This window comes from Protopterus annectens, chromosome 2.part1 (assembly GCF_019279795.1).
Source record: "Protopterus annectens isolate FY-2018-M chromosome 2.part1, PAN1.0, whole genome shotgun sequence".
NCBI classification, from domain to species: domain Eukaryota; kingdom Metazoa; phylum Chordata; order Ceratodontiformes; family Protopteridae; genus Protopterus; species Protopterus annectens.
This window is the reverse complement of record NC_056729.1, coordinates 949,849,597-949,873,419: the sequence shown is the minus strand read 5'-3', so window position 1 is coordinate 949,873,419 and position 23,823 is coordinate 949,849,597. Positions and strand designations below refer to the sequence as shown.

General features: G+C 41.1%; 1 protein-coding gene across 1 annotated transcript in view; it reads right to left on the bottom strand.

Moving 5' to 3' along the window:
• The window catches only part of LOC122794924 (probable ATP-dependent RNA helicase DDX60), a 3,096,781-nt gene that overhangs the window by 587,383 nt on the left and 2,485,575 nt on the right, over window positions 1-23,823 (bottom strand). Inside the window, exon 33 of the mRNA XM_044063517.1 lies at window positions 11,908-12,029. Within this exon, the coding sequence (XP_043919452.1) occupies window positions 11,908-12,029 (122 nt within the window). The remainder of the gene's footprint in view (window positions 1-11,907; window positions 12,030-23,823) is intronic.

The following is a 23,823-nucleotide window of genomic DNA, read 5'->3' as shown; positions in this document are numbered from 1 at the left end:
ACTCGGCCATCTTCAATAGCTCGAGAGCTGTTTACTGGCTTGATGCTACCCCTTATCCCATAATGCCTAGCAATAGCTACCCAGATCTCATTTGAAACAGCTAACTCCAGACATAACAAGAGAATATACCAGTCAAAAGAACTGGTTGACTTATACCTCCCATATCCCCTAAATCAATAGAGGGAAACAAAGAATACCCAGCCAGTGAAAAGGGACTCCTCTCGATCCACTAGGACAGGGGGAAGGAGGGTGGGATGCAAGAAAGAAGGCAAGATGAAGACAACTAACATGGAACATTATGGTAGGTACATAACTTCTTTATGTTAAGTTGTCTATCTCGCCTTCATTCTTGCTGGTTGGGACAGCGTCCCTAGCACCTAAAATCCTGGGTGGCTCAGTGGAACAGACTCTTCAGAACAGTGGAACCAAAATCAGCTCTGCTCTGGGAGACCATATCCACCTTGTAATGAGAAATAAAGATATGATGATTTGCCCACATAGCAGCTGCACATATGGAATCCATGGGCAACCTAGACTGGAAAGCTACAGAGGTGGCTAATGCCCTGGTAGAATGACCTTTCAGTTTAGATGGTAATTCCTTATCCCGTAACTGATAAATAAATAAAATAGTATGGGATAGCCATCTGGATAAAGTAACCTTGGAAACTGGGAGACCTTGTTTGTTTAAGGCATAAGATAGAAACAATTGGTCCTATTTTTCTTATTTTTTAGTTCTGTGAAGGTAAAAATGCAATTGCCTGTGCACGTCCAATTGCTGAAATTTGTACTCTGCCTTGTTGCTATGATTGGGGAAGAAAACGAGGAGATCTATAGATTGATTTAAATTATGTTCAGAGCAGACTTTGGGAAGAAACGAAGGATTTGTCCTCAGAGAAACTCTATCCCTATGAAAAACCAGATAAGGGGGACAGACACATAGTGTCTGTAGTTCTGAGACTCGTCTGGCTGAAGTAATAGCAACCAGAAAGAGTGTTTTCCAACAGAGAAATATGATGGGGCAAGATGCCACTGGTTCAAAAGGAGGCAAAATTAAGAACGTTAGGACTAGATTAAGGTCCCAGGGAGGAGGGGGGTCTCTCACTGGAAGTCTAAAAAGAGATGTCCCTCTCAAAAAGGCTTTACAGAGCTTGTGAGACATGATGCTTGAATTCTGTAACCCAATGTGAAAATTAGAAATGGCTGCTACCTGCACCCTAATGGTAGCGGAAGCAGCTCCAGAGTGAAACAGTTGTGCTAGGAACTCTAAGATCTCATGGACTGGGGCTGAGAAGGGATCCACATTCCTAGACTCAGCCCAATAAGAAAAACGTTTCCATTTGCTAGCATAAATAGTCCTGGTGGTGGACTTATGTGAGGAAACGATAATCTCACGGACTGTTGGGGAAATGCTAGGGAGCCTGGCTAGGGTTGGAAGTGGAGCAACCAAGCTGTGAGCTGGAGAGTCTGAAGGGACTGATGCAACCCACCTGACTGATGAACCAGTAGATCTGGAATCGGGTCCAGAGTCCAGGGCTGATCGAGAAGATAGAGGTGTAGGAACGGAAACCAAATCTGTTGAGGCCAGTAGGGGGCAATGAGGATCATTTTGCAACCCAATGACTTTGCTTTCTGTATGAGTCTTGGTATAAGGGGAAAGGTAGGAAATGCATAAAGGAGTCCCTGAGGCCAATCGTGGACTAGAGTGTTCCTGGGTAGGTGACCTGGAAGCAGAAGGAGGGATAAGTAATTGCTGCATTTGCTGTTGAATGGGGTGGCAAAAAGATCGCAGCAAGGCTGTCCACATTTGCGGAAGATCAGGTCCGCAACTTCCTGATTTAGAGACCACCCATGAGGCATGAAGATAGCTCTGCTGAGCCTGTCTGCTATGACGTTGGATCTCCCAGGGATGCACGTCACAATTAGAAAAAGTTGGGAGGAAATAGCCCACTGCAACAGTCTGAGTGCTTCTCGACACAAGGGGTAAGATTTGGTCCCGCCCTGTTTGTTGATGTACCACACTACTTACATATTGTCTGTTTGCATCGCAATGGTGCCGGAAGGAAGAGAGTCTTGAAGGGCTTGCAACGCTAGGAGCAAGGCTCTCATCTCTAGGACATTTATGTGCAGATGGTACTCGTGAGGTTGCCAAGTGCCTTGGACTGTCCTGCCCAGATAATGCCCCCCCACCCCACCCTATCAGGGAGGCATCTGTGTTCACTGTGGCTACCGGAGGGGGCTGAATGAAGGGTCTGCCCTGAGTCATTTGTGGGGAGACCATCCACCAGGAAAGGTGCCCTTGCATGCTTCTGTAATCATGATCATGTGAGACATAGGTAGCTCTTGGAAAGACCACTGTGTGAAAAGAAGCCACTGGAGAATCCTCATATGGAAGCACGCCAATGGAAGAAGGAGGATGGCAGCTGCCATGGAGCCTAGAGTTTGAAGGACATATTTGACTTGTATCTTCTTGCTCTGCATTAGAACTTGCACTTGTTGACGAATAGTGGACACTCTTTCCAGTGGTAATCTTGCAAACATTTCCTTTGTGTTTAATTCTGCTCCTAAGTAAGTGATAGACTGAGAGGGCAACAAGGCAGATTTTTCGAAATTTATGGTAATACCTAGCTGGGTGCAAAAAGTAATTGTGTAATCCCATGCTTGTAGGAGTTGATGCCTGGTGGTAGCAGTGAGGAGCCATTCATCTAGATATGGAAACACCTGGAATTCTTGACGTCTCAGGTGAGCCATGACCACTGCCATACATTTGGTGAACACCCTGGGTGCTGTGGTGAGACCAAAGGGCAGAGCTCTGAACTGGTAATAACTGGCCCCCACCCAAAAGCGAAGAAATCTCCTGGAATGTCTGTCCATCTTGATATGGTAGTACGCATCCTGAAGATCTATTGAGCACATCCAATTGTCCTGACCCAGAAAGGATAGAATGGACTGTAGCGTGACCATCCAAAACTTTGTTCTTTATACAGATCTGTTTAATCTGCTGAGATCCAGAATGGGTCTCCAGTTCCCTGTCTTTTTTGGTACTAAAAAGAACCTTGAGTAAATTCCGGATCCAAGCTGGTCTGTGGGGACCTCTTAGATGGCTCTTTTTCTTAGCAGTTTTGAAACTTCTATAACTGCTTGCTCCCTCAGATTGGGTGGAACATCTGGAAGGGCCTTCTTTGACTGTAAGGGGGTTTGATGGAAGGGAATTTTGTAACCTCCAGATATAATGGACAGTACCCATCTGCCTCTTGTTAAATTTTTCCAGGCTTTTGGGTACAGCGAAAGTCTTCCCCCGACTGCCTCCAGAGGTGAGCAGCCGGGCAACCTTTCAGGGATGCTGGAAGGGCTTGTCAGAGAAGGATTCTCTGTTGCCCATGTTCTGCAGACCCCCTCTGCCACGAGGGCGGCGTCTACTATTGTTGTTTCCCCCTCTGCCTCTGGAGGAAAAATCACTACGAGTGTCAGGCAAGGCTCCCTGAGATTTGCGGAAGCACATCTTCCCACTCTTCTGACCCTTGGGGAAGGGTCTTGAGGGAGTGGAAAAATGGACTCCCATGGCAGAAAGAGTCTTGCCTTCTTGCTCACACCTAGTCAAAGTGTCTTTCACCTGTGGCCCAAAGAGAAAGGAGCCAACAAAGGGGGTGTTGGTGAAGGACACTTGAAAGGGTTCTGCAAAATTACACAGCCGCATCAAAGCATGCCTCCTGAGGGCCACAGCAGTGCACGTGGCTCTACTCGCTCCATCGGCAGCATAGGAAATGAGCCTCATGGAGGAGTTGACTATGGAATTAAGAGTCGCTAGCCGGGAAGTTACTTTGGCTTGAACTCCCTCAGCTGTAGGATCTTGAAGGGTATTCTCCTAGCTCTTTTAGGAGATCCCTCTGAAGATGAGTAAAGTGACATAAGTAGTTCAGGGAACTCATGGAGAAGGTCACTGAAGCAAACATTCACTTTGCATATCTGTCCATTGTCCTAGACTCCTTGTTAGGAGGATGAACAGATGAAGAGATCTCTGCCATCTCTTTTTTGGTGGTGGCTGCTACCAACATGGCATCAATGGGCACAACCTTAGAAAGAAACTGCTTATTCTGGGCAGCTGTAATGAACTTATTTGGTCTCCTCAGAGTTGGTTCCACTGTGCCCAGAGCTGGCCAAGCCTTTCGAGCTACTACAGACATGAGCGGATCAAAAGGCGGAGAAACAGAGGAGGTGGAAGGTTGGGAACCAAAGGCATCCAGGAATACGGACTCATTCTCGGAAGGGGCTAAGGGAGTCCAGTTCCCCCTCTGCCTAAGCATTTCAAGGATGTCCATGAACGAAACATCTTCAGAAGGGATCTCGGGGACCCTTCTGAATCATCTAAGTCCATATCAGAAGTGACAAACTCCTGGGAGTCAATGTGCTTCCTCTTGCACTTCTTCCGAGGGGGCTCCTCGGAGAGATTAGGAGAGGCCTCAGAAGAAGAGGAAACACCCAATGGGGTGTCCTGGACCATCGGTTCCCTATGCTTGGGGTATGGAGGAGAAGCAGCAGTTGGCAAAGACACTATAGGGAACGGAGTCGGTGGAGCCGGTAGTTGAGCTGACTCAGGGGACAGCACGCTCCGCATGACTTGAAAGGTGCCCCCATCTCGAGGAAGAGAAAGCTCTGGCTCCGAAGAAACAGGAATCTTTCTCTGCACTGAGGGGGATGGCTCTGAGGCCGATGTTGGAGCCGAGCTCACCTGCGCCGAAGCTCTGAGAGGGAGAACAGGGTCAGACAAGGATCCGATGCCACTCCCCCCCTCAGAGCCGACGAGGAAGCCCTGGCGACCAGATTCCTCGATTGAAGGAAGTATCGAGGTAATTGGAGCTGAGGTCGGAACCGAAGAGGATAAGGTGATTGGAGCCGACGGTTCCACTACCCGAACCCCAATGAAATCTGGCTCCGAACTGATTGGATTCGGAGGAGGAATACCAAGTGAAGTGGATGGAGCCAATACCTGTTGAGGAGGGCTGGAGAATAATTTAGCTAGTGCCTGCAACTTTAACAATCTACTGACTACTCTCTCCGCATCGTGATCCAACAGCCTAGAGGACTGAGAGGAGTGAGAGGACCAGTGGCTACACTCACTTTGAAGCAATGGAGACCGAGGAGCCGAATGCACTGACTCTAAGAAAGGGGACCTCAGCCTCTTGTGACTCCACGACAGCTCCGAAACATCCGATGGAGCCGATGGGGAGGTTGTCTTGTTGGTGCCAGCCGGAACTGACTTAGAAGGTAAATCCAGCACAGGAGCCGGCTCCGAGGATGGAACCGACAGCTTAGTGGACTTTGGGGATTTCACTGGCTGTGAACTCTTTGCCGGTGAATCCTGGGGTTTTAACAGACCCCTAAGAATTAGTTTGTCTTACGCTCCTGCAGGACTCTTGGACTAAAAGCATGGTAAATAGAACAAGAGTCCTGCAGGTGAACAGCACCTAAACAGTAGATGCAACTAGTGTGCCCATCTGTCAGAGACATTTTTTGACAGCATGAGTCACACTTCTTAAAACCAGAAACCTTAGCTTCCTTAGACATGCTGTACTAAAAAAAGGAGGACTAAGAAGTACCTACTAACACAAAAAACAGTACTAACCTAGACAAACACACCAGTACTCTGCTAACTACAATACATTTTTTTTATAACAATAACTCATTCCCTCCAGTACAAGTCTTTTGAGTGTGTACCTTTAACTCCTAGTAGGTGTGCCCTGAGCCTTTAAAAATTGAGTCATCACCTTGCAATTCTAATAGATACTCATTGACAGAGGTCAAATATCAGTACAATTGTATTTGTCATCATGTATGCTTCAAGATAAAATATCCTGATACCTTATATGTAGCATGGTTTGAAATTATTAATGCAAGTATGAACAAGTAATATTTGACGCCTAGAGGAGCAGTAGGAGGTAACTGCAGAAACGCCTGGAGACGTCACTTGGATGTAATGAGATAAGAGAAAAAAAAGAGAAAAAGGAGAGCCTCTAAGTTAAACGGCTAACATAGGGATGGGGGAGGGATGGGGAGAACTCTCTAACTTAAACAAGTTCTAACACAAGGGCAAGATACAAGAAAAAATAACAGCAACAAGTATAACTATTCTAAATAGAAAAAAATACTAGAAAAAATTTAAATTTAGAAGGAAAGTTTACACAAAAAGCTAAATATACAAGCCTGAGCCAGAAAAACGACACCCTTGCAGCTGAAGCAGCAAACAAGATCTGGGTAGCTATCACTAGGCATTATGGGATAAGGGGTAGCCTCGAGCCAGTAAACAGCTGTCAAGCTATTGAAGATGGCCAAGTCGGAGCTGAGGATCAGCTCCAATCCCCAACCAGCAAGAATGAAGGCGAGATAGACAACTTAACATCTTCTGTTCCTATATGGACATGGATCCTGGGACAGAATTAGAGTTCCTTTAAAAAGTCACTTTGTAATCTGGCAAAATGTGGCAGGTAGCTCAGCAATCATAGGGCAAATATCACTGACTCATACACTCACACCTGTCCAACACCCTGGACTCTCTGTTAGGGGGATCGACAGTGGAGCTTTCTTTATCCAGCTCCTTCTTGGTGGCTGCCACGACAATCATGGCATCTACAGGAATCCTTTTAGTCCACTACTGTCTATCAGCAGGGGCACTTAAAATTTTGTCTGGGTGCTTGGAAATTGGTTCCATGGAGTCTAGTTCCTTTCATGCCCTGCAGGAGACAGGGTCTATAAGCTCATCCATGGGAGAGTAACCCAAGACATTGACAGTCCAGATCCAAAGGCTTCCAGGAACACTGATTCCTCCTGGAAAGGCATTTGGGAATACCAACCACCTTTCTGGTGAACAATCTCTAGGAATGAAACATCCTCAGGTGGAGATCTGCGGGACCCTTCCCTTTCATCAAAATCGGTGTCTTCCATGAGAGATTCCTGTTTGGAATCGAAGTGCTTCCTTTTGCACAACCTCTTCAGAGGGACCTCCTGAGTGGGGTATTCAGGTGAGGTATCAGAAGAGGTGGGGAGTTCCTGAGTGGGAACTGGCTGGAAGCTCATATGGGCTGGCTGTCCATGAGGAGTAAGATTAGCAGCCTCTGACACAGGATCCGAAGGGAGACAAAGGCTGGATTCTATGGTAGAAGAGTCAAGACTACTCTCGAATGAGAGAAAAACCTCTCCATGGGTCCTGTTTAAGTGATAGAAGTTCAGAACTTCGAATTTCATATGGCCAAAACCATATGATCAAAGTTCTAAAACTTTGAACATTTAAATGGAGATCTCCGTACAGCACGGAATGGGAATATTCCCTTTTCCTCACTGTAGTGTGATCTCAGAGTTGGTATATTTTAATAGCGGGGGTATGGGGGGGTGCAGGGGGGCAAGCCCCCTGCATATATGTGTTTTAAGTTATTTATTTTTTTTTTTTTGAATTTTCGATATTACAAAACTTCGATCATATGGTCCCGACCATATGAGTTTGACATTTTGTAATTTTGATCATTCAATGTAGACCCCTCTTCACATACTTTGATGGCAGATGAGCCAGGAGAAGTTGAAGACAATCTACTCAGAGACAAAGCTCTCTGAGCAAACAGTCCTAGGCCCTCCCCGACCCTCTGCTCCAAAGGAGAAAGAGCCGAGTTGTCCACTGCCAAAGCTCTGTAGGGAAATGATGTCACCGACAGCTTCATAGTTGAAGTCGACCCCTTGGATCTGATGCTTCGACTCCTAGAACCATAGCACTCCAAAGGGATCAGAGCTGATCAGATCAAGGACATTGCCAGAGTGGAAGACAAAGGAATCTTTGGATCTGACACCTTGACTCTCAGGGACCACAAATCTGAGGGCTCCAAAACAGAAGGTCAGATTGGAGAAGGAGCAACAACAGGCTGAAAGGATGGTTTACAGCTCACGGATCCAGTGGGAGATGCAGCTGGTGAGACCACCATCTGGATCTGTGTTTTGAGGAACTTTCTCATCATCCTATCCACCTCAGCCTCAGACAGACTTTGGGATGACTTAACAGAGGAGGATGTGGAGGGTGCCTAGAATTCTTTTTAGGTGTTTCCTGCAGAAAGGGAGACCTCAATCTGGGTGGATGGGTTCAGGATAAAACCTCAGACTACAGGACCAAGGGGATGGTGATACAATGAGTATCAGATCTGAAGGCTTAGGATCCAAGGTCTTAGGAACTTTTTGGGCAGCTCCAAAGGAAAAGCAGTCTTTGGAGACTGAACAGGACAGTGTTTACAGTGCTCCCTGGGCTCCTTAGATTTTTGTGAGGAGGTTTGAGTCCCTGATGTTGAGGCACCTGAAGAAGGAGCAGATGCTAGTAAGAGACCTTTCAGGCCAAGTTGATTTCACCTGTTACTAACGGCCATAGAGTTAAAGGCTGCACTGATGGAACAGGGAGTTTCCAAATGTGATGGACCTAAGCAATAAATCAGCTCCCAGTGGGCATCAAAATTGGGAACCTTATGCTCACAGGAAGTGAACTTCTTAAAACCAGTCGGCTTGTCGGCCATACTGAAAGAAAAAAGGATCACACAACTACAAACAAGTAACTATTTAAAGTTGCATGTAAAGACAAAAATAAACTAGTGTGTACTACTTTTTTTAAAATATAAGGGGAAGAGAAGAAAGAGGAAATACCAACAATGGTAATAGTAGAATATCTTCAAGTGAGGTAAAGATGCTAGTAAAAAGGACTAACAACTATGGTAGAAAAGATAGAAAGACAACTTGGTATAAGAATAAGGGAGAATTATAACACAAAAGAAAAACGTAATAAAAGCTAAGAAAGATTAATAAGGTAGAAAAAATAGCTAAATATGCTTATAAATACACTCACAAAACCCTTAGAGCATGAAAGAACACAATCCTGTCCAAACTGGAAGAGCGGGAAACGAGATCTGGAGCATTGTAGTGATCAGGGGCATTACGGGTAAGGGAGGAGCTTGACAGTCAGATCCTAGAATCTATAGAAGATGGCCTATTTGTATCTGAGGGTTGCATCTGAACCAACATGTTGAGGAATGAATGAAAATAACATCAGATCTGGCAAATTTATAGACAGATTAATGGACAACTTGGAAGTCACATTAGGGAGAACAGATGGACTGATTTCTAAGAACACTTTGAAAAACTAGACAGGGAGGATTTGATGGAACTCTCTTGGCAGAGGAGATAGCCAACAAAAAATAAAGTCTTCCACAACAGAAATTTTATATCAGCTTTACAAGTGGGTTCAAACAGTGGGCCTGTCAGAAACTGCAGAACAGTAGTAATGTCCCATGGAGGAAATGGATCTCTAAATGGAGGGTAAGGAAGAAAAGTACCTCACAGAAAAGCCTTGGATAATCTAAGAGAAGCTATGGGTGTATGCTCTTCCCCCATACAGAAAGAAGAGATGGTGGTCAACTGAACCTTGATAGTGGAATAGCTGGTTCCATAATCCAAAAGGTATGCCAGAAAATTGCAGAGAAAGGGTAAATATTTTTCTCCATAGCCCAAACAGAAAATCTTTTCCATTTATTCTTATATATTTTCCACGTAGAAGGTCTTTGTGAGAAAGACAGAATGTGGACAATGGAAGGGGAAAACCTGGACTGTCAAACCACCATTGGAAATAGAGAAACCATGTGGTTAATTTGAGGGGCTGGGTATTTAGGTGAGGTGACCCTGATGGGTGAGACAGTAAGTCTGGGTCTGAACCCACCATCCAGGGAGGATGGACTAGATTAGGCCAGAGGAAGGGTAACCGCATTTGTCGAGGCCAATAAGGGGCCATGAGGACAACTCTGAACTTGAACGCTGTTGCTTTATGTAGGAACTTTGGGATCAATGGTGTTGAGGGAAAGGTGTAAAGGTGTCCCAGGGGCCAAGGGTGCATTAGAGCATGTCCTGGGTGACTCCTTTTCCTCATGAGGTATTAGAGCAAAGAACTTGTCACACTTTGTGTTTAAGTGAGATGCAAAGAGAATGCAACACTGCTGGTCCCAATGTCTGAAAATCTGCTGTTTCCAATGGAGCAAGGGAAGACTTGTGAGGGAGTAGGTGCTCAACCTGCTTCTAGAATGTTGAACCTCCCCAAGATATACATTGCAATAAGAAAGTAGCAAGAAAATATCACTCATTGCCACATTGAGTAAAATCTGGTTCCACTCTGTTGATTTATCAAACTACAGCCATGTTGTTTGTCTGGGCAGAGATCACACACAAGGTGAGAGAGTCCTGAAAGGCCTGAAGTGCTAAGAGGTCTGCTCTCATCTCCAAAATATTGATGTGAAGACTAGCCTCTGTTTGAGACCACGTGCACTGGATAGTCCTTCCCAGATAACCCCCCCCCCCAGAATGGGAAGCGCCTGAGTTCACTGTGGCTTGTGGCGGGATGAAAGGATATCCAAGATAAAGATACTCAGAATATTTATCCACCATTGTGAGAAGGTTTGATAATAGAGTAGTTTACTTCCACATCTTAGTATACAAGTGAAAATGCAATATATGGAGTGAGGGCAGGAAAGGCAGTTTCAGTGATGATAAATAATGATGGCACATAAGTTCCACTTGAGGTACAAAAAATTCTGGACTGTTGCAAGTAGATGGGATAATGGCATAGCTCGCCTCCACACCTCAGGATACAAGTGAGAATGCAGTATAAGGTGGGAGGGCAGAAAAATCATTGAAGAACACACTGCTAGATGGAGTGAGTAACTCTATGATCCAGAGATGCTAAGAAGTGATATATAAAGTGTTCAAGGGAAAGATACTCTTAGTGGTCCTGAGAGGAGGGACAAGAAATGTACATCTGCTTACCCAGAATGTTGTACCCATCTCTAGGGAAGATGTTGGTGGCTGGTCTATTTCTTCCCAAATTCCTGTCAAAAAGGGGAAGAAAACTAAATATTTGTCTTATCCTGTGTCATAGTCTCTCTGAACAGGAGTAATTTATTGTGCTTGGCTCAGGGTCTTGTGTAGGCTTTTGACCCTTCCACTTACTTTTTTCTTGATGAAAACTTAAAGAAGTACTTGATAAGGCTGCTTCTGGTAAAACAAAAAAGGAATCCCTCTTTCTCTGAAGAGGTTCAACAAATTAAATCTTCATAGGAATGTGAAGGGACAGATGCATTTTTTCACCTCAGGTTTCTGATTCAGATTCTGAGAAGAGTGTGGTACCTGATTCTCTCTATGAAGAATTCTGTTTCTCAGAGAGCATTTCCAGAATGAATTAATGTTTTCAGTGGGAGAATAGTAAGGTTTCCCAGTCCCTCAGAAAATATTATGATTTAATACAAATGGAATTTCCAGAACCTTCACTATACTTCCAGTTTTGTCAGCTTTGGAGGATCTTTATGTCACTGCCTGCAATTTCCTTGACAGTCAGTCTGATGATCCTTAAAAAAAGCAGGTACATTGTATAAAGTTCTTCAATATTTTAAGCTTTTATACACAAATCACTGGCCTGACCCAGCTGTTTTAATGCATCCAGCTACTACTAAACACTTCACTCAGTACCATACAATAGTTTTGCATAAAATAAGCATTTAAAAAAATCACCATTTGGACTGGAAGTTGAATTGATTTGTCTTATCATACTGGAATTAGTAACTGCACACTGGTGAATGCAAGAACTAACCATTAATTTTGCCCCCTTCCACGTATGCACGAAATATGGCAGCATTAAAATTATCAGTTACATGATTCTTGGGGAATATTATATGTTAATTAGCTTTGTCAACTAAATGTCCAAGATTTTTTTCAATGCAAACAGTCTAACCTAACTACAGAAACAGTCACAAAATCTTAAGTCTTGAAAGTACAAAAACTTTTACACAAAGAAATAATACAGAATTTTCATGCTTATAACAGGCGATCAGCATGATCAGTAATCCTTACTTTTGACTGCTTGAATTGTCCTTTTAGTTCAACAACAGAATGTGGAAGTCTCCGCCTTCCAAAAAGATGTGCTAATACAAGTACCAGAGTTTCCATCACAGTTTCAGAAAATTGTTTTCCTCCTGCAAAAAGGAAAAGTCAAACTGGATCATGCCAAATCTGTAAATATCAACATAAATTATATACAAGTTTTTTCTCATATGGATGCACATGGGATTTTTAAATGTGGAACACAACCATTCATGTAAAAAGATGAAAAAAAAGATAAGTATATCTATATCTAAATATAAATATACATACACACACAAACACACAAGCATGTATATATAAAACAAATACACGCACATATGCATAGATATATGTCTGTGTCGGTATACATATATATATATATATATATATATATATACACACACACACGCACACACACACACACATATATATATATATATATATATATATATACACACACACACACACACACACACACACACACACACACATAAATATAGAGAGATGTAGATATATATATATATATATATATGTGTGTGTGTGTGTGTGTGTGTGTGTGTGTGTGTGTGTGGATACATACATACCTACACACATACACACACACAGAAAAAAAATGGGTCCAACAAACAAACAGAGAAACAAACAAAAACAATCTGATTAGTTTACTGGGGTGATTAAGAAAGATATAATGTCTGGCAGGCTGTGTTTCTTGGTAGGTGAATAATGCCTCTGCAGGAGCGTTGTGAGGACCAACACATCAAAGGAAAATGCTTGAGAGACAGAAAAAAAGCAAGGGAGTTGAACTGAAAAATCAGGAGTACCTTGGACTTGAACTGGATCCTAGGGTTAGGAGATGAACAGGAAGAAGATCAGAAACACTGAAATTAGTGAATAAATGTGAGACTATGGAGCATCAATCACCATTACAAGAAAAAGTGGCAGAGAAAGATTGGGCTTTTGTTGGCTTTGCTGAGTTTGTAAACTTGTGCTGGGATTAAAAAGCATATATCCTACTTAATGTCATTAATGTTTGGAAGGATACTAAGAGGGAAAAAGAAGGAAAAAATAGGGAGCTTATAACATGAAAAATAACCAGAAATCCTGTAGATTATTAGGTATTAGAGATATTTTTGAAATTTTATGAAAATGTGTATAAAACAGAGAAATTTGGAAATATAGAAAGAGCACAAATGGAAATATTTATGGAAACCTTAGGTATGCCATGGTTAGAGGCAGATATGGATCAACAAACAGTTAAGACAGGATTAGCTGAGGTAAACATTGTGACATATAATCAATTTGCAGGAAAGACTCCAGGAATAAATGGTATTTCTGTGGACGTTTTTAAGCTAAGAGAGAAGACAGGGATGAAGATCTAGAAGGTTTTGTGTAATGTTATTTTTAAAGGAGGAAGAAGCACCAACATCCTAGAAGAAAGCTGTGGTGGCTATAATACCTAAAGATAGTAAAGACCCACCAGACCCAGTTTCATTTAGGTAAATCTCAAATTTTAAACCAGAACAATAAAGTGTTATGTCCACAACAGTTAAAAGAATGGCAACACTGTTGTCAAAATTGATTGGTATGGATCAATGTGGTTTTGTGGAGGGAAGGCAAACATTTGACAACATTAATAGAACAATAATGATCCAGAGGGAATCCGAATGTATAAAAATACCACTGTTGTTGTTGGGTCTTTATGATGAGAAAGCATCTGACAGAGCAAGGTGGGATTTTATGTTAGTGCAATGGAAGCATTTGCATTCCTGATACAATAATAATGTTAATTGGAGGGTGTATAAGGTATTGGAGACAAAAATTAAAGTGGGAGAATTTCTCTTTGATAAGTTGCATCTGAAAAGAGTAACCAGGCAGGCATTTCCTCTTTCCCCTTTGTTATTTGCAGTACATTTAGAAACACTGGCAAAGAAAACAAGGGACTCAGAAATTCAAGGATATAACTGGTATGGTAATCAAGAAAAGTTTGCTTTATTTGCAGACAATATTATTTTGTATCAGGAAAAGGTCACGTCACTGTTGTGGAATATATTGAGACAGTCTGAAGTCTTTTCAGGATATAAAATTATTGAAGATAAAACAAAGTCTATAGCTGTAAACTATGTATCGACACATGAATTGGTTCAGCAAAACCCATATTTATGGGGACACGATAAAATGAAGTATTTAGGAGTATGGGTTAGAAAGAATTCTGCTATAGCAGCTAAGGATATGTGGGAAGAGACTAAATAAAAGATAATAGAAAAGCTGAGAAACTGGAACCCCCTTTTTTCGATATGGACAGCAAGATACAAGCAGTGAAAATGTTTTTAGGTCCTTTAGTTTTACATTCAGGTCAGGCATATTTTTATCAACTAGAGGAGAAATTGTGGACAGTAATTAATAAAGAGTTGAAGGATTTTATCTGGGAGGGGCAAAAAAACAAAGGTCAAGTGGGGTAAGCTGATCCTTACAACAGAACAAGGTGGTTTAGGATTACATTATTTGAAGGGACACTTTAGAGCTACATAGTTAAGTATCAAATACATGACACAAGCAGAAAGTTATAATTCAAAGTGGAAAGGAATGATGGGGAAGCGGGGGGAACTTCAAGAAATAAAGAGAGAGTGGGAATTTCTATGCAGATCCTTAAGAAAAATAACAGCCATAAAAAATATTATATTCATTAAGTAGCAGAAACTAATATGAGAATTAAGTCAACATGAGAATGGAGAAAGGAGATTTTGTCACTGGAGACAACTGCAATTAAGGTTACATAGAACAAGCAAGGGGTTGGAATTTACTGGAGAAAACTGTCAAAGGAAACAAGGTACTGACAGCAAATAACTATGGAGGGAAAGGTAACAGGATGGGAACAGGCCAAGAAGACATTTGGACTACAGGCTAAAGACTGCCTTCCCTATCAGGAACTGATACCTAATATAGGCAAACAGAAAGGGATAGGAAAATCCTAAGTGCAAAATCTGCTCTGGTAGAGTTTTTAGTTGAGTCTAAAACAGAAGCTGCTGTTAAAAAGTTAATACTTAGTACAGCATATAAAGTATTGCAAGATAACTATAGGAATCAGTCAGAAGAGGCTGGAAAAGATTAGGAAGAGAGACTGGATATGCAGTTCAGAAGGAAATGATGGGAGGACATATGCATGAATCCCAAATATGGAACAAAGTCTAGAATATTTAGGATTTTTGCTTGGAGGTGTTTGCACAGGTAGTTTTATATCCAAGCAGACTCTTAAGAATTTTTCTCAGCTAGATGGCAAATGTTGGGAGTGTGAGGAGGAAGAAAGAGGTAACCAGAAATGTATGTTTTTGGACTGTAATCAATTGGTAGGCTTTAAAAATTCCTTACATAGTGCTCTGTCAGAAATATTGGGTGAGCAAATGGGTGTTACCAAGGGAATGCGTTTTTGGGATGGGATACAGGATCGAAATTGCCTAGACATAGTAAGGCCTTGATGAGTTTAATTCTGGTGGCTGCCAAAAAGCAATTACTATAAAATGCAAATCAAAGTCTAAACCAACTGTATTTGAAATATTGAACATTGTAAAAGAGACAGAAGAACTGGAATTGAGATACTTAGAAAAGGGTAGAAGCAAATTACACAGAAGAAAGTGGAAAGTGTGAGAACAATATAAGCAGAATAATGTTTTGGAGGAAGATTGAGGTTAAAGGGATGGCAGGAACTGATAAATTTATGTAAAGTTGGATTGATGATAAATCTACAAAAGAATATATGTGATGTGTATAATGTCTGCATATGGGAATATGTTAATATGGTTTGTTTTCTTTTATATAAATGTATGTCTGCCTGTCTTATGTGATAATTCAATAAAAGTGCTAAAAAAATAAACAGCAAACAGCTGTTTAGCAAGAGTAAAAAAATGGCAACCATTTAGTTTTTGACTGACCGAGCTCCATGGCAGCAAAATGGTGGGCTTGTTTTTTTTTTTTTTAGTGGGCATTACCTTTACATTAATATCCTGCTGGAGAATGTTTATTCTACAATCAGGGTGAAATGTACCGTTTGTCTACTCTCTTAAATATGTTTAATATATACTTAAGAGTTTTGCCACAAAAAGTACTGCAGAATAAAGATTGCAAAATACACAAGCTGGGATGTGTGTTCAATGGATATATTATTATAAATCTAGGCTTGTGTATTTGCCCATTGGTCTGAAAAGTCATAACATCCTGAGTGAGCAGTAATTAATGTTCACCATAGGCCCCAGCATTATTTTACATTCATCTGACTGATGACAAACTAGCCAAAGAACACGGAATTGCACACAAAGTGGTTGAGCATATCTGTTTGAATTTAATGAAGCAGACATGCCCCCTCCACTTCTGGATTCATGTCAGAGTTGTGTGGATGAGTACTATCAGTGATCTTTGAATATTCTCTCTGAAACGACCCATATTAAATTCTGTCTCAGAGTTTTGAAGGGTAAGGTTTCAGAGTGCTTATGGTAGTTGTAGATCAGTAAGCAGTGCTCCGATAAAGTGACAGATGTGCATATACACATATGAACCTCACAAACAAGAACACTCACTCTGTCAAGCAATGCTCATTGAAATCACATTCATTCTCATATTCATAGTTAAATTCACCATTCACACCCCTCCAAAGCAGTAAAATATTTGTAACAAGTCTTTATACATATATATATAACCAAACTAGGTGGGGGGGGGCTATACCCCCCAACTATATATGCTGTCTCCAGGACTGCACTACAGCAGGGAATAGGGCATATACCTTTTACTTACCTTACAGTACTGTGCACACTGTCACTACTGCCAGGAGCACAGGAAATGTCTGCTATATTACTTTAGATACTTCCCATAAGAATGTAAAGAGACATACCCACATTTAGAAACACTCCAACACTACTTTCTACGCTACTATTGGTATTCTGACAGTCGGCACTTTAAATTACAGTAATGTTTTTTTTTTTTTATCTCAAGCAAGTCACAGGTGAAGGGTAACACCATGTCTATGGCTTAAAATTAAGTATTTTGAAATTCAGCATTATAAGCTTTCAGAATAATGAGACTCAGTCAAATGAGTTTTCAGTATTTTGAAAATTAGATACTGTGGTCTCAGTCAAATGAAATTCAGTATTTTGAGTTTTCAGTCATGTGAAGTAGATCTCAAACACACACACACACACACACACACACACACACACACACACACACACACACACACGCGTACATATGCAAATATATATGACCACACACACATATATACTGCAGTTATTAAATGAAAAACAAAAGATGCATTTTAACCACATTCTTCAACATTTAAATTATTTGTCTTGTTTAAGGTATAAACCAATCTGCTTTTCATTCAAAATACATTCATTTACTGCACACTTGAAAAGTAAAATACTTTCAATATATCTCTTGTATTCCTTATTTTAGACTTTCAAATAAATCAAATACATTTGAAAGTTTACAGTACATGGATTACAGTTTCACACATACAACGTTCCGGATTTTTATTCCCTATCATACAGAAACTCCCAGGTAACTTTAGCTCTGTATTTGCCTGGGCTGCTTACAATTGATTCTTCACAGTGGGGGCTTCCTTCGCCAATCACTTCTGAACTTGCTTTTCTTTCAGGCTAAAACTCAGTCAGAGTGGGCTCCTCTTCCACTCTATTGGCTGCTTACATTAACTCCATAGTCCTGCTATCTTCAGTAACCACCCAGGGAGGACCACTTCCTCATGCCACTCAAAGAACCATGCAGTATCTATCTAATTTGGAGTAGCAATTATCTAACTCATTTCTGTCTCTGGGGGTTTTCAATATAATTTTATCTGATACTCTATCTGAAACGGTGCATTGGGACTTCCTACATGTGGCTTTAACCATTCCACTTCCTCAAAATCACACGGCCTCCCCACCAACTCACATGGGTTTTTATTTATTTATTTGAATTTGCTAACTTGGTGGGAACACTGATCTCTTACACCAGTTTCAAGGTTCATCCCATAATGAGACTAAAAACAAAAATATCGTAAAGTACATACAAGGGATAACCGTTACAGCAGAATATAAGTTTCAGTGACAACAGCATCAATCTTGTGTAGTAACTACATACATCATGATGAGTAAAGTGGACTGTACTTGTAAAACAGTGTGGGGGGAGTAGCTATACTTAGTGGGAGTTTTGGCATAGAGGGAAATGGTTCAATGTATTAGCATTGTGTTGAAAATAATGTTGAGAGCAGACGATGATATAACTAGAGATGCTGTCACTTAGCAGACAAAAGGGTTAGACTATAAGCACACTATCTACAGTATATACGGATGGGGGGGTTGCATTTTAAGAAAAATTAGGTTGGAGTTGACTGATGAGTTTTGAAAGAAATGTCTGATAGTACATGCTATTTCAGGTGATGCAACCTGTTTTGAAACATTTGTGGCTGTTACTTTGAACAACAGCTGCTTAAGATCACAATGACATGTTTTAAATATAGAGGACCATACGATATGAGGCGAAGGACTCTCAAATTTCTGGTGTTAGGATGGAAAAGCTGTGGTTTGCGCAGCATAGTTTGGTCCCTAGTGTCTGCAATGCTGTTAAGTTGCAGGGAGGGTCTAAGGTGGTAGTGAGAGGAATAAATCTAGAGTCAGTTGACAAAAAAATGGAAATTATTCTTGTTTGATTCTGCCATGGACTGGTAGCCAATGGGCTTTACCGCTTTAGTGAGCACATGACAGTGGTGTTCTCTCTTGAGAGCACGTGCAGTTAATCTGAAAATGATGCTGGCTCTTACTTGCAATGAGGAAAGATGTTTGTTGGAAGCAATCGCTACAAAGAGTAGGCCATATTGTAGTTGTGACAGAAGCACATTTTTTTCAATAGTGTTCATAGTTTGGTAGAAAGAATGAGATATTTTTCTGCCCAAAACAAATGTGATTTGTTTGCATTTTTAATGTTAATATGGCTTTGAAAGGTTAAGTTATTGATCCAGCCAGATTCTCAGTTATTTGAAGAGTGGAGTTGTCTCTAAGTGAATGTGCTTACTTGCTATAATGCAACAGTCTTTGGGAACTCGATAGTTCTAATTTGGTATTATTTTTTAATTCGCAATGTGTCTATTTCAAGACAGCCTGTGTGACAGATGGACTAGGTCATCTTGGAGCTGGTTTCTTATTTTGATGACAAAGTGGTCTGATCTGCAAATTATCATCAGCATATAGGATGATGCAGTGAGTGGGGCTGAAGGTGATTTGGTCTTGCCTATTTTTGTCAAAGAAGAGTCTATTGTAAATGATGTTTCTGAACCACTGGAGGGTTTGCTTACTTATGCCATACTTAGTTTATTAAAAAGGAGGTTGTGGTTGACTAAACCTAGTGCTTTTGTTAGATCAATGAAGACCAATCCAATGAAGTGACCCTTATCAATATTTAGTAGTATATTATATGTAGGGATAAACAGAGCAGTTTGTGCGTACTTTTGCCTTAAAGGAAAACTCCAGGCTTGACTACATGTAAACTCAACCGCAAATTTTCTTTTATTCCTGTAAAATCAGCCCAGCCACATGTGGTTACCAGAATGCACTAAAAAGTTTTTCAGTTCTACATTTCTCCCCTTCCCTAGTGTAGGGCAGGAAAGCTCATCTCCTGTTCTTTTGTATCACATCCTTTCAGGTGGAATTTGTATCCACCTTCGTGATGTACCGTCGACATAGTCAAATCAGTAGGTCCCTCTCCTGATATTCTGCCCACACTGTGACATAAGCATTGTCTAAGCCAGCCTAGTTAACAGCTGCTATAAATTAGTGCATAACTTGTTGTGGAACTCTATTACAACCACTGTTTTCTTTAGGAGTAAAACCAGTATCAGAGCAAGTATTTCCTCCAGTGAAACTGCAGCCAAAGTACTTGGAAACAGACATCAGCTGCTATTACTGTTTTGTTAAATTCACTGCATTATTTTGGACTGCACACAAATCTATGCCTGCAGTTCTGCCGCAAATGTACTATTAAATATTTTCCTGTTTTTTTTCTCCTGTAGTTCCAAATGCATGATGTACACTATCGGACCCCAACCACTGTGCTGCTGTATGTGTATGCATGTGTATGAGATTGTTAATGCTTCTGCCTGCACGTGTGAGTGAATGCATGTATGAAAGCAGAATGTATGTGTGTGTGAATGCAGAAAAGACAGTGTATGATTGTATGAGAGAGAGAGAGTGAAAATTGTATGACAGAATGAACAGTGCATGCGTGAAAGCAGAATATACATGTGTGCAAACACAGAACAGACTGTGTATGCATGTATGAGAAAGTGAGTATTGAGATCCAGTATGAGACAATGAAAAGAGCTGTCCATTGAGCCACTATTTTACACTCCTTAAGCATCCCTTTTGCTGTTTACTGAGTATAAAATACAAAGGCAACAAACAAAAAAAAGAGTGTCTGTGAGTGTGTGTATGTGCTGCTGTCAGCATGTATGAGTGAATGCTGCGTGCATGAAAGCAGAAGACACCGTGTGTTTGTGTGGGTGTGTGTGAGAGAGACAGCAAGAGACACACAGAGTGAGGTCTGTAAGTGATGTGATAGCTAGCACCAGCTAAGATGTAAGCTTATCTCCTCACTATGCCTCTTAAACCTCTCGGAACAATCAATCCTGACATAGCCACAAATAATGGGAGGCAAAACAACTGAAATAAGAACAGCTTCTTAATCTGGCTCTTATATATGTAAAAGGTTCCAGTACACTATAATCTTCAACTTTATAACACAAGAAATCTGGACAAAGCCTTAAATATTGGGGGGAAAATAGGTACAGGTTTAACATCTTGCTGTTGAAAACAAAGTCTGTTGCTACAATAATGTTTTTTCTGTTAGATTCCATCACCTCACCAATAGGAAGTATGCAGTCGGAAATTCAGATGTATGTCATTATTTAGTGACGTCAATCCTCTGTATTTCACCAAGTTTCAAGACAAACAGACCAAACATATGTGGCAAAAATCTTGACTTTCTCCGGAAATCAGGACTTTTGAGTGCTATATGTTTTCCCTCAGCACAGCGGTCCCCAACTACCAGGCATGGTCCGATACCGGGCCGTGGATTCCTTTGGTACCAGCTGCACATAAATATTAGCAAACATTTCGTGTTGGGCTTAAGATCAAAGGGGGATAATAAAGTGTGTGTGTGTGTGTGTGTGTGTGTGTGTGTGTGTGTGTGTGTGTGTGTGTGTGTGTGTGCGTGTGTGTGTGTGTGTGTGTGTGTGTGTGCGCGCGCGAGCACGTGTGGGTGTGTGCGCGCGTGTGTCTACTGCTGTATGAGTATGTTTGTGTGTGTGTGTCTATAGCTGCAGATGAGTGAGCTTGCCGTTCTGTCTGCATGTGTGTGAGTGAATGCGTTTATGAAAGCAGTGTGTGTGTGTGTGTGTGTGTGTATGAATTCAGAAGAGACAGTGTATGTGTCTGTGTATGAGACAGAGTGAGCATTGAATGACAGAATGAACAGTACATGCGTGAAAGCAGAATGCATGTCTGCGTGAATGCAGAAAAGGCTGTGTATGTGTGTGTATGAGAGGGCGTAAGCAATGCAAGAGAATGAAGAGTGCATGTGTGAAAGCAGAATGCATGTCTGTGTGAATGGAGAAAAAGACTGCACATGCTTGTATGAGAGAGAGTGAGCAATGCAGGAGAGAATTAATAGTGCGTGCATGAAAGCAGAATGTATGTGTGTGTGAATGCAGAAAAGACTGTATGTTTGTATGAGAGACAGTGCAGAAAAGTATCCACATGGATTACATGAATCACTGTCAAGGCAACCCATTATGCAAAAAAAATAAGTAAAAAAAATAAGGATGTACCAAACTAAGGACATGCAAAATACAAAGCCCTGAAAAACAAAAGATATGAAGCCAGTAAAAAACTAATTACAAACGTTCTTATTGCAAGCAGACTGCATAGGGCTTTTAATGTATAATTTACATATTTACAGTGACTTGTAAGAAGAGTAGAGGAGGAGACAGAGGAAGTAAAACAGGACTGAAAGAGGAGAACAGAGAGTAAGAAAAATAAGGGAGCTGAAGTACAGAAGATGGGAATGGTGATTAATTATTTTACTGAATTGTCTTCTTGTAAATGAAACTACTTGGCATTTGCAGGATGTAAATAAACTTAAAATAAGACAACAGACTGGAATGCAGTTTCACTGTGTCTTCCCTGGATTACTTTCAGAAGTTGGATCCAATATTCCCACAGTACTGGCATTTTGTTTCTGTTGCCTTGCTCGTTTCTTCCCTAAACCACACCATATAGTAATGTATGGCTGGGTAGGGTTGTGCTGCTTGGAAGCTCTGCTTTTGCCTATGTGTCTACTGATATCTGTACCTAAAAATAGATGAACTATCTTTGTTACTTTCAGATAAACTTGTATAGGTGTGGTCCTGGTGAATGTGTATATCTGCATCTTCCCCTCAGGTGAGTTTCTAATGTGTTAAATAATGACCATCTGAGTGGCTTGCTGTGTCTATCATCCTTTTTTATGTATACTTTCCACTAACAGGGTGATGCGGCATGTACAGTGCAATGAAAAAGTATTTTCCCCCCTTCCTGATTTCTTATTTTTTTGCATGTTTGTCACACTTAAATGTTTCAGATCAAACAAATTTAAATATTAGACAAAGCTAACCCAAGTAAACACAAAATGCAGTTTTTAAGTGATGATTTTATTCATTAAGGAAAAAACTATCCAAACCTACATGGTCCTATGTGAAAAAGTAATTGCCCCCTAAACCTAATAACTGGTTGTGCCACCGTTAACAGCAACAACTGCAATCAAGTGTTTGGGATAACTGGCAATGAGTCTTTCACATCACTGTTGAGGAATTTTGGCCCACTCTTCTTTGCAGAATTGTTTTAATTCAGCCATAGTGGAGGGTTTCTGAGCATGAACTGCCTTTTTAAGGTCATGCCACAGCATCTCAATTGGATTCAAGTCCGGACTTTGACTAGGCCACTCCAAAACCTTCATTTTGTGTTTTTTAAGCCATTCAGAGGTGGACTTGCTGGTGTGTTTTGGACCATTGTCCTGTAGCAGAACCCAAGTGCGCTTCAGCTTGAGGTCACGAACTGATGGCGAGACATTCTCCTTCAGGATTTTTTTGGTAGAGAGCAGAATTCATGGTTCCATCAATCACAGGAAGTTGTCCAGGTCCAGATGCAGCAAAGCAGCCCCCAGACCATCAAACTACCACCACCATGTTTTACTGTTGGCATGATGTTCTTTTTCTGAAATGCTGTGTTACTTTTATGCCAGATACCTCCCAAAAAGTTCATCTTTTGTTTCGTCAGTCCACAGAATATTTTCCAAAAAGTCTTGCAGATCATCGTGATGTTTTTTGGCAAAAGTGAGACGAGCCTTTATGTTCTTTTTGGTCAGCAGTGGTTTTCGTCTTGGAACTCTGTCATGCATGCCATTTTTGCCCAGTATCTTTCTTACGGTTGAGTCATGAACTCTGAACTTAACTGAGGCAAGTGAGGCCTGCAGTTCTCTAGATGTTGTTGTGGGTTCTTTTGTGACCTCTTGGATGAGTCGTCGCTGCATTCTTGGGGTAATTTTTGTAGGCCGGCCACTCCTGGGAAGGTTTACCACTGTTCCATTTTTTCTCCATTTGTGGATAATGGCTCTCACCGTGATTTGCTTGGAGTCCCAAAGCTTTAGAAATGGCTTTGTAACCTTTTCCAGATTGATAGATGAAAATTACTTTGTTTCTCATCTGTCCCAGAATTTCTTTAGATTGCGGCATGATGACTTCCTTTTTGGGATCTTTTGGCCTACTTCACTTTGTCTGACAGGTTGTATTTAAGTGATCTCATGATTCAACAGGCCTGGGTGTGGCTAGTGAAATTG